The 13146-nt window shown below is 43.7% G+C and overlaps 1 protein-coding gene across 1 annotated transcript in view; it reads right to left on the bottom strand.

The window, feature by feature from the left end:
* Positions 1–8392, bottom strand: part of TMEM65 (transmembrane protein 65) — a 56483-nt gene extending 48091 nt beyond the window's left edge. The window contains exon 1 of the mRNA XM_057532210.1: positions 7615–8392. Within this exon, the coding sequence (XP_057388193.1) occupies positions 7615–7900 (286 nt within the window). The 5' untranslated portion in view covers positions 7901–8392. The remainder of the gene's footprint in view (positions 1–7614) is intronic.
* Between the last annotated feature and the right edge of the window lie 4754 nt (positions 8393–13146).

Raw genomic sequence — 13146 nt, 5'->3', positions numbered from 1 at the left:
AGAAATACAAGATCTTCAGTGTGAGATCTGAAGAGTCAGAGGTCCATAGCAATGTGATAGGTGTAACTGGCTAGCTGGAGAGACAGGAGAGTAGTGGTCTGTGACCCTGAAATGTCTATCAAGATTAAACCCTACTGAATAGCATAAGGGTGAAGAGAGAAAGAGATACTGGAAGAAAAAAAAAAAAAACCACCATGGAAGAGTGACAAAGAGCAGACATTAGAAACAACAACAGAGACGCCCGAGAAGCAGACCTCCTTCCACAGTAGCAAAGTTTACCACAAGGGATGAATGAGGATAGAGCAGAGTGGTCCAAGGGCACTGGGGATGGATTGGGGCAGGGGCAGAACAAATCCGACACACCTCGCCAGCACTATGACATGGTCTGAAAGCATGCCAACGGAAACAGCACAGCGTTCTGGGGGCATCTGGTGTGATGACTAGTATCTCTACAAATAGAAGTTAAGTAGCCCCAAAGAAAATCATCGTATTAAAATACAGTATACAAGGACTCGGACATCTGGTACAAGCAAAACTGTGCTCGTTATACTTTTACTAAGGCAGAGAAAAAAGCAGTATGTTCAAATATGTTGCCATCAAACACAGTCAAAGTAAACGTTTCAGAGGTTAAGAGGAATGATGTTTTGTACAGAGGAACCGGTTTGCAAGGCAGAAATAGAGACACAGAGATAGAGAACAAACGTATGGACACCAAGGGGGGAAAGCGGGGGTGGGGGTGGTGGTGGGATGAATTGGGAGATTGGGATTGACATGTATACACTGATATGTATAAAATGGATAACTAATAAGAACCTGCTGTATAAAAAAAATGAAATAAAATTCAAAAAAAAAAAAAAGAGTAATGACGTTTTGTTACCTGCAAGGTCCTTTGTCTAGAAGAGTCATTTACCAGATGGTTTGAGGTAACTACTTTATTGTATTTTAACAAATAACTACTTGCTTTCATGTTGTTGTTTTCATTCACTTAAAGCATAAACCTATGAGTCAAAGACAAGGCTAGAATCTTACATACTAATTAATTCAGCTGACGAGCAAGATGCTAATAAAATCTGCACTCAGGAATTTAGTCCCTATTTGTTCCAGTTAGCTTTATATTCTCTCGTGCCAGAGAAAACCAGCTGAGAGTATAGTTATACAAATTCATCACTATTTTTAGAAAAACTAAAACAGTCGTCACTGATAGTGGTTCAATATCAGATCATTCCCAACATTCAAGATTATCCATCATCGTTATTTCTGCCTGACCCTTCGGATGACCCTATAAAGTTGCAGACTTTATATTATTGCAATTTTCCTATCTACAAACATCTTTATAAAAATTTGCTTGTCACAACTGCTATAAAAAGTAAGAAAACAGTGACCATGGAGAGGAACACCAGCAAATTACTGGTGAATTCAACTATGGCAGTGTTTGACTTATCTGGAAGCCTTGTTTTCTAAGGGTCTAATATTTAGAATTTAGTTAAGAACTTAGAAGTGAAAGGGCATCACAACAAAGGAAAAGAGTTATCACAAAGCTCGTTTATTTGATAATGAGGTGAAGAGTCTGATATAGCATTTCATATAAAGCGATGGCCCTCAAGCAGATTGGTTTTGCTAAATTCCTCCCTTTCCTCCCACCCAGTGTCTCCTCCAGGGAATATTTGGCAATGTCTAGAGACATTTTTGGAACACAAAACTTGGGGTGAGGAGGGTGGGAGGGTGCTACTGGCATCTGGTGGCTAGAAGACAGGGATGCTGCTAAATATCCTATGTGGAGGACAGCCCCACAACAAGAATTATCGGCCCCAACGTCAATACCGCCAAGGCTAAGATATCCTGATACAGAGGAAAGAGTCCTATACATCTCTGTCTCCCTCTGTCTCTATATATATCTATCAATCAAACGAATCACTATCACTATACTGGCACTCAGTACAAGAACGAATGGTCAAAAGTCTTAAGACACACAAACAAAAACTAATATGTTACTGGTATGCATTAATAAAGAAAGACGTAATACAAGATTTCCAACAGAAACGATTAATTTTTAAATGTTATAACGGATATAAAGGAACTGATATAAAGGAACAAACTACAATTATTAGTTATGGTTACCTACATAGAACATCTCCTCCTAATTTCCCTTCCCTTGAATCTAGACTGGTCTTAGTGACTTGTTTGACCAATAGCATGCAGCAGAAATGACATTCTGGGACTTCCAAGGCTAGGTCATAAACTGTGGTAGGTTGAATAATACCCCTCCCCATATGTCCCCATCCTAATCCTCCTACCTGTGACTACATCACCTCATATGGCAAAGGAGAGTTTGCAGATGTGATTAAGTTAAGGATTTTGAGAAAGATTATCCTGAACTATCCAGGTGGGCCCTAAATGTAATCACGAGGTCCTTATAAAAGACAGGCAAAAAGGTCAATGATGTGACAACCGAAGCAGAGATTAATGTGAGCAAGAACCAAGGAATACCAAAAGCTGGAAGAAACAAGGACCGGATTCTCCCCTAGAGCCTCCAGAAGGACAGAGCATTGCTAACACTTTTATTTTAGCCCCTCAAGTCTAATTTTGGACCTCAGACTTCCAGAACTCTAAGAGAATAAATTTGTGTTGTTTTAAGCCACTATATTTGTGGCAATTTGTTACAGCAACAATGGGAAACTGATAACAAAGTCTTACAGCTTCTACTTAGCTCTCTTGGAACATTTTCTCTGGAAGTCCTGACCATTTTAAGACTGTCATACTGGTGAGATCACATGCATCTACTCTGGTCAATAGTTCTAGTTGAACCCAGCCTTCCAGCCATGTCCAACAAAGTACCAGACAAGTGAGTGAAGCCATCTTGGACTCTGTGACCAGCTCATCTGCCAGCCGTTTACCGAGTGACCCCCATAGATACCATGTGAAAGAGACGAATCACCCAGCTGAGCCCTGCCTATACTCCTGATCCACAAAACCATGAGAAATAATGGAACGGTCATTGTTTTATGTAACAAATAACCCTGGACCTCAAGTTACATGTTAAATGATGATTAAAGATTGTTAAATAGACTATATCCATTTTGTAATGGAAGAAAAAAATCCTATTTATATGATCTGTTTTCTAGGCAGTAATCCCTAGTTATAGGGCTACTCCAACATTCCCATTAACTCTAAAGTATCGTAATTAAGCTTGCTGGAATATACTGCTATAATTAGGTTCTTTCCATATTGGCAAAATAACTGATTGTAACAAAGCTTCATTTACTTATCCAGGGCCAGGATATAGAAGCTCTCAGCTTATTAGAGATCACTCACTCTTCCTGACTCAATCCACATTTCATATCCTCATCCTGTTCTTCTCCTCTTGCAGGTCTAGTTATTCTTTTATTCCTCTTTTACTGTTTCAACTAAGGCACCTAATTATCTTTATTCACAAATCTTAATTTGGAGTATGAAATGTTTTCTTGCCCTCTTTCTTATTCTCTTTGAGCAAAAGCCAAGATTATCTCAATTCATCTGGAGGCTAATAGCTTAACAGCGCTGCCACTTTCTTATATAATCCTATACAAAGAGCTGAGAAAAATGCGGATACTCTTGTTAAGAGTCCAAGATCCCTAGTGGACTGGAACGCCACAAAAAATCATCTTTGTTTCTATGTATTCTGAGTATGCTATATGGCAAGTTCTCAAAACAAAACTCCTCATGCTACCTTAAGTAAATAATCACAACGGTGGGGAACTACAAGATTAAATTTAGAATTATACGGTGTATCTATATGGATGTAGATAAATGGTAAAAAAAATTTGTAAAAAAAATTTTTTAAACATATACAGTTATCACTTACACAGAGAAACAGAAAAAAAATGCAAGCTGATTAAGATCTAACATTGATAGAAAAACTGCTCTGTTCCCCCCAAACATCCCTTATTTGCTATATATAAAAAGAATCTCATTTTTAAAATACTTTAAGTACACATTTAACAAAAATATTCCCTAAGAAGGTCCTTTTTTCAAATCATATCTTTCATTGTGCCTCCCCAAAAGCCAGCTCTTACCTTTCTGTGTAATTCTCCAATGAGCATTAATTACAACACCTAAATAAGTGTGGAAGGCAGCCTCCAAGATGACCCCCCCAGTGATTTCCACCTCCTGGTATTCACACCCTGCCTGTATAGTATGCTCCCACAGTGTATGACGAGGGCAAAAAAGGATGGACTATCTCTTCTAAGACCAGGTTATAAAAGACTGTGGCTTCCAGCTTAGATGTCTCTCTCTCAACACTCATTCTGGAGGAAGACAGCTGCCATGTCTTGAAACACTCAGGCAGCCCTGTGGAGAGGCCCACACAGCAAGGAATTGAGACTTCTAGCCAACATCCATGTGAGTGAGCCTTCTTGGAACTGGTTCCTCCAGCCCCAGTCAAGACTTCAATGATGCAGCCCTAGCTGAAAGCTTGATTACAACTTCAGAGAGACCCTGAGGCAGAAACATCCCCCTAAGCTGCCCCAGGACTCCTGACCCTCAGAAACCGTGAGACAATACATGTTTGTTTTAAGCCACTGTGCTTTGGGGTAATTTGTTGTACAGCAATGTAGAACTAACTAATGCAATGAGCACTGCTCATCCTTCAAAAACCAAATAGGTATTTTAAAAGTTTTTAAAAATAATTATAAATAGAAATAGTAACTGCAAACCTTGAAAACAAATTTGGTTTAAAAAGCTCAGCTGAAATTAAAAGGCAACAGTAATAACATCAGCTTGCCAGTCCTACTTGTAAAAACAATGAACCAACAGTGCACTATCAGAAGACTATGGACTCTTTCTGGAAGAATAGAGAGCAGGCTGAGCAGATAAACTGAGAACAGAACACCAACTTTTTTAAAACTAGGAAGGAAATCAGTTTGTAATTTAAAAATCACAATATCTTACTTAACTATAACAAGACATCCCACAAAGTCTGCCTTATCTATTACAAACTGATTCTAAAGCTTTATCTTGCCACAGACTATATCAAATGCCTACTGATAAACACATAAGAAAGATGAGGGCAAATATACCAAATTTCAGCAGTAGACCCCACTTCCATTTCAAAGCACAGATTTTTCTTTTCCTGTAATGTTTCCACACCAAATCCAAAACACTTCATTAGATCATGCAAGCACTCTTTCCAAGAACACATAAGATTTCCTATTGTAAGAAACAGCTCTTTTAACAGAATTTATTTCATTAGAAAGTGCACTTAGTACACACATATTTAATACATGGGTTGAGCATTTAAAAACACTCAAAAAGCAACAATAAAAGAAAAACATGGCAATTTTTCATTTGTCTGGGGAAAAAATTGATTTCAGCAATAGAATGAGCTGTATGCATTCTCAACATAATAAATCCTCTCTACCTTAAATGGTTAATGAATAGGGTAATTTACTAGTGATGATTCCAGTTATCTCCATAGAAACTATATGTATTGATATTGAAAACAACGAGGAACACTAAGACTGTATTAAAAATTAAACCATCATCATCAATAAGTGTCATTTGAGTCAAAGAGCAATAATTTAGTCATCAACTTTGGCAAAATTAGTTGACTTAAACTCTGAAGATCTTTAGCTTTTAAGTCAAATAAGCATTTGAATACCACATTGTTTCCTATATCCTTTATCTTGAACAAAGACATCTTAAATTACCAACTTCTCTCTCATATAACTTATGTATTATTAAGTTTAATTGACGCTAACTGACCTCCATTGACTGAAGTTTATAGGTCCTTTCCAGAATATTTAAAACCATGTTAAATTTTAAAATACATTTTCCATTTTCACTGGAAAATGTAGCATTCTTACTGGCATGTGCTAAAATAATAAGGTATGAGGCAAAATTTATCCATTTGTATCACAGGACATGCTTTTCATGAACAGTCATAAAATCATATTAATAAGGCCCTCCAATCTTGTAACAATGTTAATGCAGAATTTCCAAGAAATTACTTAGAAAAGGCCAAATGTGTGTTCAAACAGTCTTGCCCATGGAGAAAGATTCCTAAAACTAATGCTCTAGCATGAATGTCTTTATAGTTTTCCAAGGGTCACATTTTCAGAAGTGAATATTTTAAAACCACACACTGAGTGCACACATAGCTCACAAATATGCTAGTATTTGATAATGACTTCATGTAATATCATGATTACATTTAGTAACCGAATTGATTGTGATGTTACATTTTTCCTATAGAAGCACTGTGGGTAGACAATGTCTGGAATCATCCAATACCATAAATTGGTCCACAATTCCCTGAACGGAGGGAAAAAAAGCAGTTAAAAGGCACAACTAATAAAAAGTTTCTGAAGAAGTAGTGTAGAAAAGTCCTGCTTATGAGGTAGACAATTCTCTCCTCCATTCCCGAACACAGACCAAAGAAGCGCTTTCAAGTGCCTGCGGCAGATCAGATGCCTTGCTCCAAATAAATGTGCTCTTAACTTACGGAACCTATGGAATACTTATGTACCTACCAACCTTGAAGGTAGGTTGGTAAAACAAACAACAAAAAAAAAGACCAAAAAACAAAAAAAAAAACTTTCAAACACACCAGAACGTATAACATAAAACAGCAGCAATGTATTCTGTCTGTATCACGGTATTCAAATGGCCGAAGTATCTTAAGACTGAATGATTTGATCACTGGCCCCTTTCAACTTTCTGATTTTCTGACTTTTTAGCTTTTTCACTTGGACTCAAATTCTGACATACCAGCATGGTGCACCGGTTTGAAAAATATCCTCTTTTAACAGGTTAGCTTAAAAAGAGCTTGGCTTTCACCATTCCAAATTATTTTTGAGCAGAAGTCCGCTTTTTATTGCAGAGCCACAGATTTCCAGAAAAATACCTTCTTAACTACTGCATTCTTTCATCCTCTGGAGGCACAACAAAAACGGGAGTCTAACTTGGGCAGCACCAAACCTGTGATGGGCTTGCAAGTATGTATCTGCAGTTGCTGGTCTGATCCACGCTTTCAGTTTCCCAGGAAAATGTTTCCTTCGGCTGCTTAAATGAATCCAACTGGAGGTGTACGCAAACAAGCCGCTGAGAACACGTCTGCCTTAACAAAGCAACATCCCTTCTTTCAGACCCTCACACATCTTCCTTTGATAACCATTTAGCGAAGTTTCCCCCTGCCTCAAGGCTTTGTAGCGCTTTGGAAGCACGCACCGCAGGCCACCGGCATGGCTGCACGTTCACAAGTAAGCAGCAAGGACTACAGGGGGACAGGAGGGCTGGGGGACGGGGGGCACAGCAAATCTAAACAAAATCCAATCAACGTCGGTTGGTAATTGGGGCTGAAGCTCCAACTGTGAGGCTGGGGAGGAACCAGCCAAGCGTTGGCCCTGGCTGCCTGGAACGATCCGCGCCCGTCCTACCTGCCCCGGGGACACTCAAGAGGCGCAAAGTTCCCCCCGCCCCCCCCGGACGTCCCAGGCGCGAGGCCAAGCGGGCGAGGGGGCCGGCGGCAAGGGGTCCAGGCCGAGGGGCGGCCGGGCGGCCGCGGCGCAGGCGGGGTAGGGGAGGGCTCTGGCCACCCGCCCCTCCGCCCCCGGCTCGCCCCCCTCGCGCCCCCCTTACCTTGGGCGATGGCAATGGACTCGAAGCGGTGCAGCTCCTTGAGCAGGCAGCTCCTCTCGCTGGAGTGCAGGCTGTAGATGAAGTCGCGCGCGCCCTGCGCCGTGTTCAGCGCCTCCATGGGCTCCTTCTTGGGGTGGGTGCCCAGCTCCCGGGGGCCGCCCGGGGCCGCGAGCGCCAGCAGCCCCCGCCCGCAGCAGCACCAGGACGGCGGGCGGGGCGCGGCGGCCGGGCCCGGCCTCAGGCTGCGCGCGGTCCGGCTCCTCAGCAGCGGCAGCAGCCGGGACATGGCGGGCTGAGGAGCGGGGACGCCCCGCGGCAGTCCGGCAGGGCGATTTCTGGCGAGCCCGCGGGAAGAAGGAGCTGGGCTCAGCCCGACCCCGCCCCGATGTCCTCCTGACAGGCAGCCGAGGCGCCGGGAACCATGCACTCGCCGGGCCCGCGCGGCTGGAGCCTCCTCTTCAGTCCTCCTTCCCTTCCCAAAGGCTCGCGGCGCCTCCGGTCCCTCCCGACGACAAAAACTTTCTCTGAGGCGGCCGGGCCGGGAGAGCGCTCCCGGAGAAGGCGGGCGGGCGGTGCGGGCGGGCGCCTCCCAACCGAAGAGGAGCGGCGCGGGCGGGCGGATTCGGCAAGGGTTTATGTCTGTCAGTCTGATCTTCCAGAGGGATGAGTCAGCCACGCGCCGCCCTTCCCCGGCACGGCCCTTCCCCGGCACCGCCCTCCTCTCTCGCCGGTTTTCCCACCCTCTTGCCAGCCCTAGTCCCCACACCGTACGGCTTCCGCGCCCTCAAAGCAGCCGCGCTCTCAGACCACAGCCGCCGCCGCTACCCCTAGCGGCAATATAGGGGATAACAGGGCGGGGCGAAGGAAAGAGGCGGGGTGGGTGAGGCAGGGCTGCGCAGGCGCATCGTGCAGGCTTGCGGGCCGCGCTTTCTCCGGGCTAAAGAGCATGCACGCGTGTCCCCACCCTCTCTGAAGCATGAAGGTGGAGAGAGGGACCTTGCCCCTTGCGCTGGCCTCCGGGTGGCAGAGTAGTACGGCTGCCACCCGGCCCCCGCTAGCGCCGTGCCTGAATCTGAGGCTGGTTCTGAACGATGCTTCAGCGTGTAGGCCCTCTCGCCCGGCACGGGCCCGGCCACAGCTCCCTGCTCAGGCTTTGGAACATTGAAGCGCCCAGGCCGCGCCCTTCGCCAAGTCGCGCACACCCAGACTTCGGCCAGACAACCGGGTCTCCGAGGCACCCGCTCTGGGAGCCCCAGAGGGAGGGCTAGGCCAGTTCTCCCCCTTCCCAAGAAGAGTCTGAGACTGAGACCTTGACACTGAGAACACAGTTCCCCGTTCTGATGCAAGCAGCTTAGAGACGCTGGAGCCTGAGGCAAGAATGTCACAGACCTTTTCCAGGTGGTTGTCCAGGTTTGTTTGGTTGGTTTTTTTCTCTGTGCCGAGGTGGAAAGAATTCTGCGATCCTCCACCATTTCCACGTGTCCTAGGCATCTTTCAAGGCCCCAGTTCATAGGGTCTGCTATTCCAAGCTTTAATTTATCTCTTGCCAAGGGAGGAGATCTCTGCTTTATCTGAACCTGTCTAAAGACACTTAGGCTTCCTGTCTTCTTAGGGAATAGATCTACTTAGAGAATAAATCTGCTCAAGTGTAATCAAGATCTAAATCCTATCCTTATCATACCCACTGCTGCACCCAGCCCGAGACCTTGTATGCAGTAGATGTGCTATAAGAATGTAAGTGCAATATATAAATGCGAGTCAAGGGAGGAACGGTATCACTAAATCCTCCTACTGCTGTAACCCAGTGGTTCTCAAAGTGTGGTCCCTGGACAGCAGAGCTTGTGAGACATGAAAATTTGTGTGCTCCACCAGAGACCTCCTGAATCTGAAACTGGGGGTTGGGCTCCGTCTGCGTTTTGACAAGCCCTCCAGTTAATACTGATGCACACAAAATTTGAGAACCACTGCTCTAACTTAAACATGGAAAGCAATTTTTTAAATTTTTAAATTTCAGGGCAGTGCCTCTGGTGTAATAATGACAAGAATTTTCTCTGTGGAAAATGGAAGCTCTTTGAGTGTAGAGACTTTCTTGTCTTTGAAACCCCCGACACCTCCCAGTGTGTGTTGGAATCTTCTACAGAGTTATTTAAATTCTTGGGATTTCTACCACCACCACCCGCCCCCCCCCCATATCCCTTTTACCCCCAAGAGATTCTGACTCATTGGGCTTGGGCTGGGGCCTGGGAAGAGAGGTTTGAAAAACCTCTTCAGTAGGAATTCCCAGCAGTCTCCAGGACACCAGTTTTGAGTTTGGGCTCCAGAAACAGATTCCTGAAAATTTGATAACTGGATCAACCACTTCCTAGCTATGTGTTAGTGTTAGATTGTTTCAGTAGTGGTCCCAATAATCATGCCTATGGTATCCACTCCCTTGTGTAGACCTGTCCCACATGACTGTGGGCTTGGCCATGTGACTTGCTTTAGCCAATAAGTGGGACATCACAGCCATGCTCTAAGTGCTTGTTCCTTGGGGCTTGCTGTAATGTGTTTGCTGTATGCTTTATGAATATTCAGTTCTGCTATAGAAAATAAGGGAAACAAAAATGTAGACACAATTTGCTTATGAGACATGTTACACGCAGAGTAAATGGATATGTGTTGAACATAGATAAAAAGGATGGAACAAATGAAGGTGCTACTTCAGATAGAAGGAGATAGATCAAGTAAACTTTAAATATTAGTAAGGCATGAATCATACTACCTCTCGACTGACAACTATGTCATTCCTAAATTGGCCACCAACTAGTGATACCCATTATAGCCCCATTATGGCCTCAGGTAGTCTCTGCACAAGAAAAGCAGATAAATCCCTAGCTGCTCAGCCAGCTAATGGCCAGCTACAGTTATGACCAGACACACTTGCTTCTGTATCACTCAGATGTATGTCAGATGTATGTCGATTCCAGACCCCTTCAGTCTGCCAAAACCCCTCGCTTACCCTCCATTCCGGTCCTTAAAACCATGCCATCTATGGTTTTAAGTGCTATGCTCCTTCCACCCTGCTTATACCCTATCCTAAGCTTGTTTATCTACTCCTTTCTTTCTCCTTGCTTCTCATTCTGTTCTAAATTGGTTGATAAACTGTTGCTGCTCTTTAAGTGAACATGTTAAATGAAACTTAGTGGCTTAAATAGCCAGTTTATTTTGCAGAAATAGAAATAGAAATTCAGGAAATAGATAGAAATTCAGGAAGGGCTTGCTTGGGCAGTTCTTTGTTGGTGTCTCTTATCACATGTCACTGCAGCTGCAGTCGTTTAAAGGTTCATCTAGGCTGGACATCCAAGATGACACACTCATGTGGCTGACATTCGAGGCTGGCTGTTGGCTGGCTGGAAGCTCAGCTGGGACTGTGAACCAGAGTACCTTCACACACCCCCTCCAACATGTCAGACTTCTCACATGGCAGCTGGCTTCCCTGAGAGCGAGTGTCTGAAAAGAACCAGGTTCATGGCCTTTAGTGACTTATCCTAAGAAGTAATGGAGCGTCACTTCCACTGTATTCTACTAGCTACCAGCAAGCCACTAAGACCAGCCCATATAAAAGAGAAGGGGATATGGACCTCCACCTCTCAATGGAAACAGTGTCAAAGAATTTGAGGACATGTTTTAAAGCTGCCACATAAACAGTGTGATTCAAGCATCTTAATTTGGTCTATAAGCCTATCTACATATATGCTTAATCCTTACTAGTCACTTGTGTTATTTCATTTTCTTCTTTTTTTTTTTCATTTCGCTTGGTATATCAATGTCTTTGTTACTGGTTTCTAAGAACTCACTTATGACTAAGGATGTTAACCATTTATCGTGCAATGCAAATGAAATACCATATTTTATTGCCATCAATTTACTATGGTGTTTTGTATTAAAATATAATCATGTCGTGTTTTTGGGAAAAAAAAAAAAAAGCCTATCTGTTCTATGACTTATGGTACAATCTTGGAATTTGGCTGCCACATAAAAAGGTCCAGAGTATCCTGCTGGAAAGGCCACATGGAGGAGGAGGCGACAGCCAATAGCCCCAGCTAACTACCAGGCACATGCGTGAGGCCATCTTGGACCACCTAGTCCCAGTCAAGCCCCAGATGACAGCATTGCAAAGTGGTTGAGGTCATTAGCTCTGGAGCCAGACTGCCTAGGTTTGAGTCCCCACTCTACCGTTTACTAGATGTGTAACCTTGAGCTAATAACTCAACCTTTCCATGACTGCTCATCTCTTTGATGGGGATAAGGGCGTGTTGCTAAGTTTGCTCGTCTGTTAAATGGACATAAGGGCATCTGCTTTAGAGGGTTATAGTGAAACTAAATACATGTAAAGTATTTCAAACAGCTCCTGGAACATGTAAGTGCTCAGTAAATTATTAATATCCAAATTCCTGTGGACCTCTCAAACCTCTAGGATTAGGTCTTTGGACCCTAATTTGAGAAATAGCTACCTAGCTATCTGTCATTTAATACACATGTAATGTGTACTAAGTGGATCCTCTATCCACTCTCTTTCTCTGAACACTTGAATACCCTAAATATAAATGGAGGAGATGGGGAGCGGGGAGGGTTGGGGGGATCCACGTATGGAGCTATGGAGAAGTATAGGATAAGGCAGGTCTAACTGTGGGTGGCAAGAGGGAGGTTGTGAGGAAATGGGAGGGTGCCGAGGAGGTAGTGCCAGCAGGTTGGAGAAGGTTACAGAAATGGAAGAGGGAGAGGAGGGCCCAGAAGGCAATCCTGGCCTGGGTTCAGCCTAACCTGCTCTTCACTTTTAAAGGTGACAACCATCATGCCTCAGTTAACAGTCGCAGTCTCCTCCTCATGAACAATTGGTGCTGAATCAACAGTCCACAGTAGGTTACATTATGCGCATACTCTCCAGAGTTCCTGGCATCCCTGTTGCTGGCAGGGCATAAGGCCATTTGCTGTCTGCATCTTACAATACGTTATACACCCCGCTATTGCTGTCCACTTTAAAATTCTTGAAATTGTTGCTTTACTTGGTGGGACCTTTAATCATTTTTTTCTGCCCACATTTTTGCAGTTCCCTTATTATACTTCTTATCCATCAAGTTTTAGTATTCTGATCCCCGGAAGTCCCCTGCCTCATTGGGGTTGTGGTGAATCGATTGCTGCTTCACGATGAAAACCACAAAATCTTACTAGGAAAATTAAAGAAGACTTAAATAAAGGGAGGAAAAGACCAATTCACGTTTGGAACAGTCAATAGCATTGATATAAGATGACAGTTCTCCCCAAATTAATCTATAAATTCAGTGCAATCCCAATCAAAATCCGAACTTGGTTTGTGTCTCTGTATGTGTGTGTGTGAAATGGTCAAACTGATACTAAAATTTATATTGCAATGCAAATGGAGGCAGTGTAGCATACCAGAAAGAGCATGGGTCCCCTGACTTTACATCCTAACTCTAATACCTACTAGCTGTTTCAGTTCAGACAAGTTGTCTGTGATGCGAAGTTTTGGTT

The sequence above is a fragment of the Balaenoptera acutorostrata genome, chromosome 17 (genome assembly GCF_949987535.1).
Source record: "Balaenoptera acutorostrata chromosome 17, mBalAcu1.1, whole genome shotgun sequence".
In the NCBI taxonomy this organism is placed as follows: Eukaryota; Metazoa; Chordata; class Mammalia; order Artiodactyla; family Balaenopteridae; genus Balaenoptera; species Balaenoptera acutorostrata.
The sequence above is the reverse complement of the archived record's forward strand: the minus strand, read 5'-3'. Positions and strand labels throughout refer to the sequence as shown.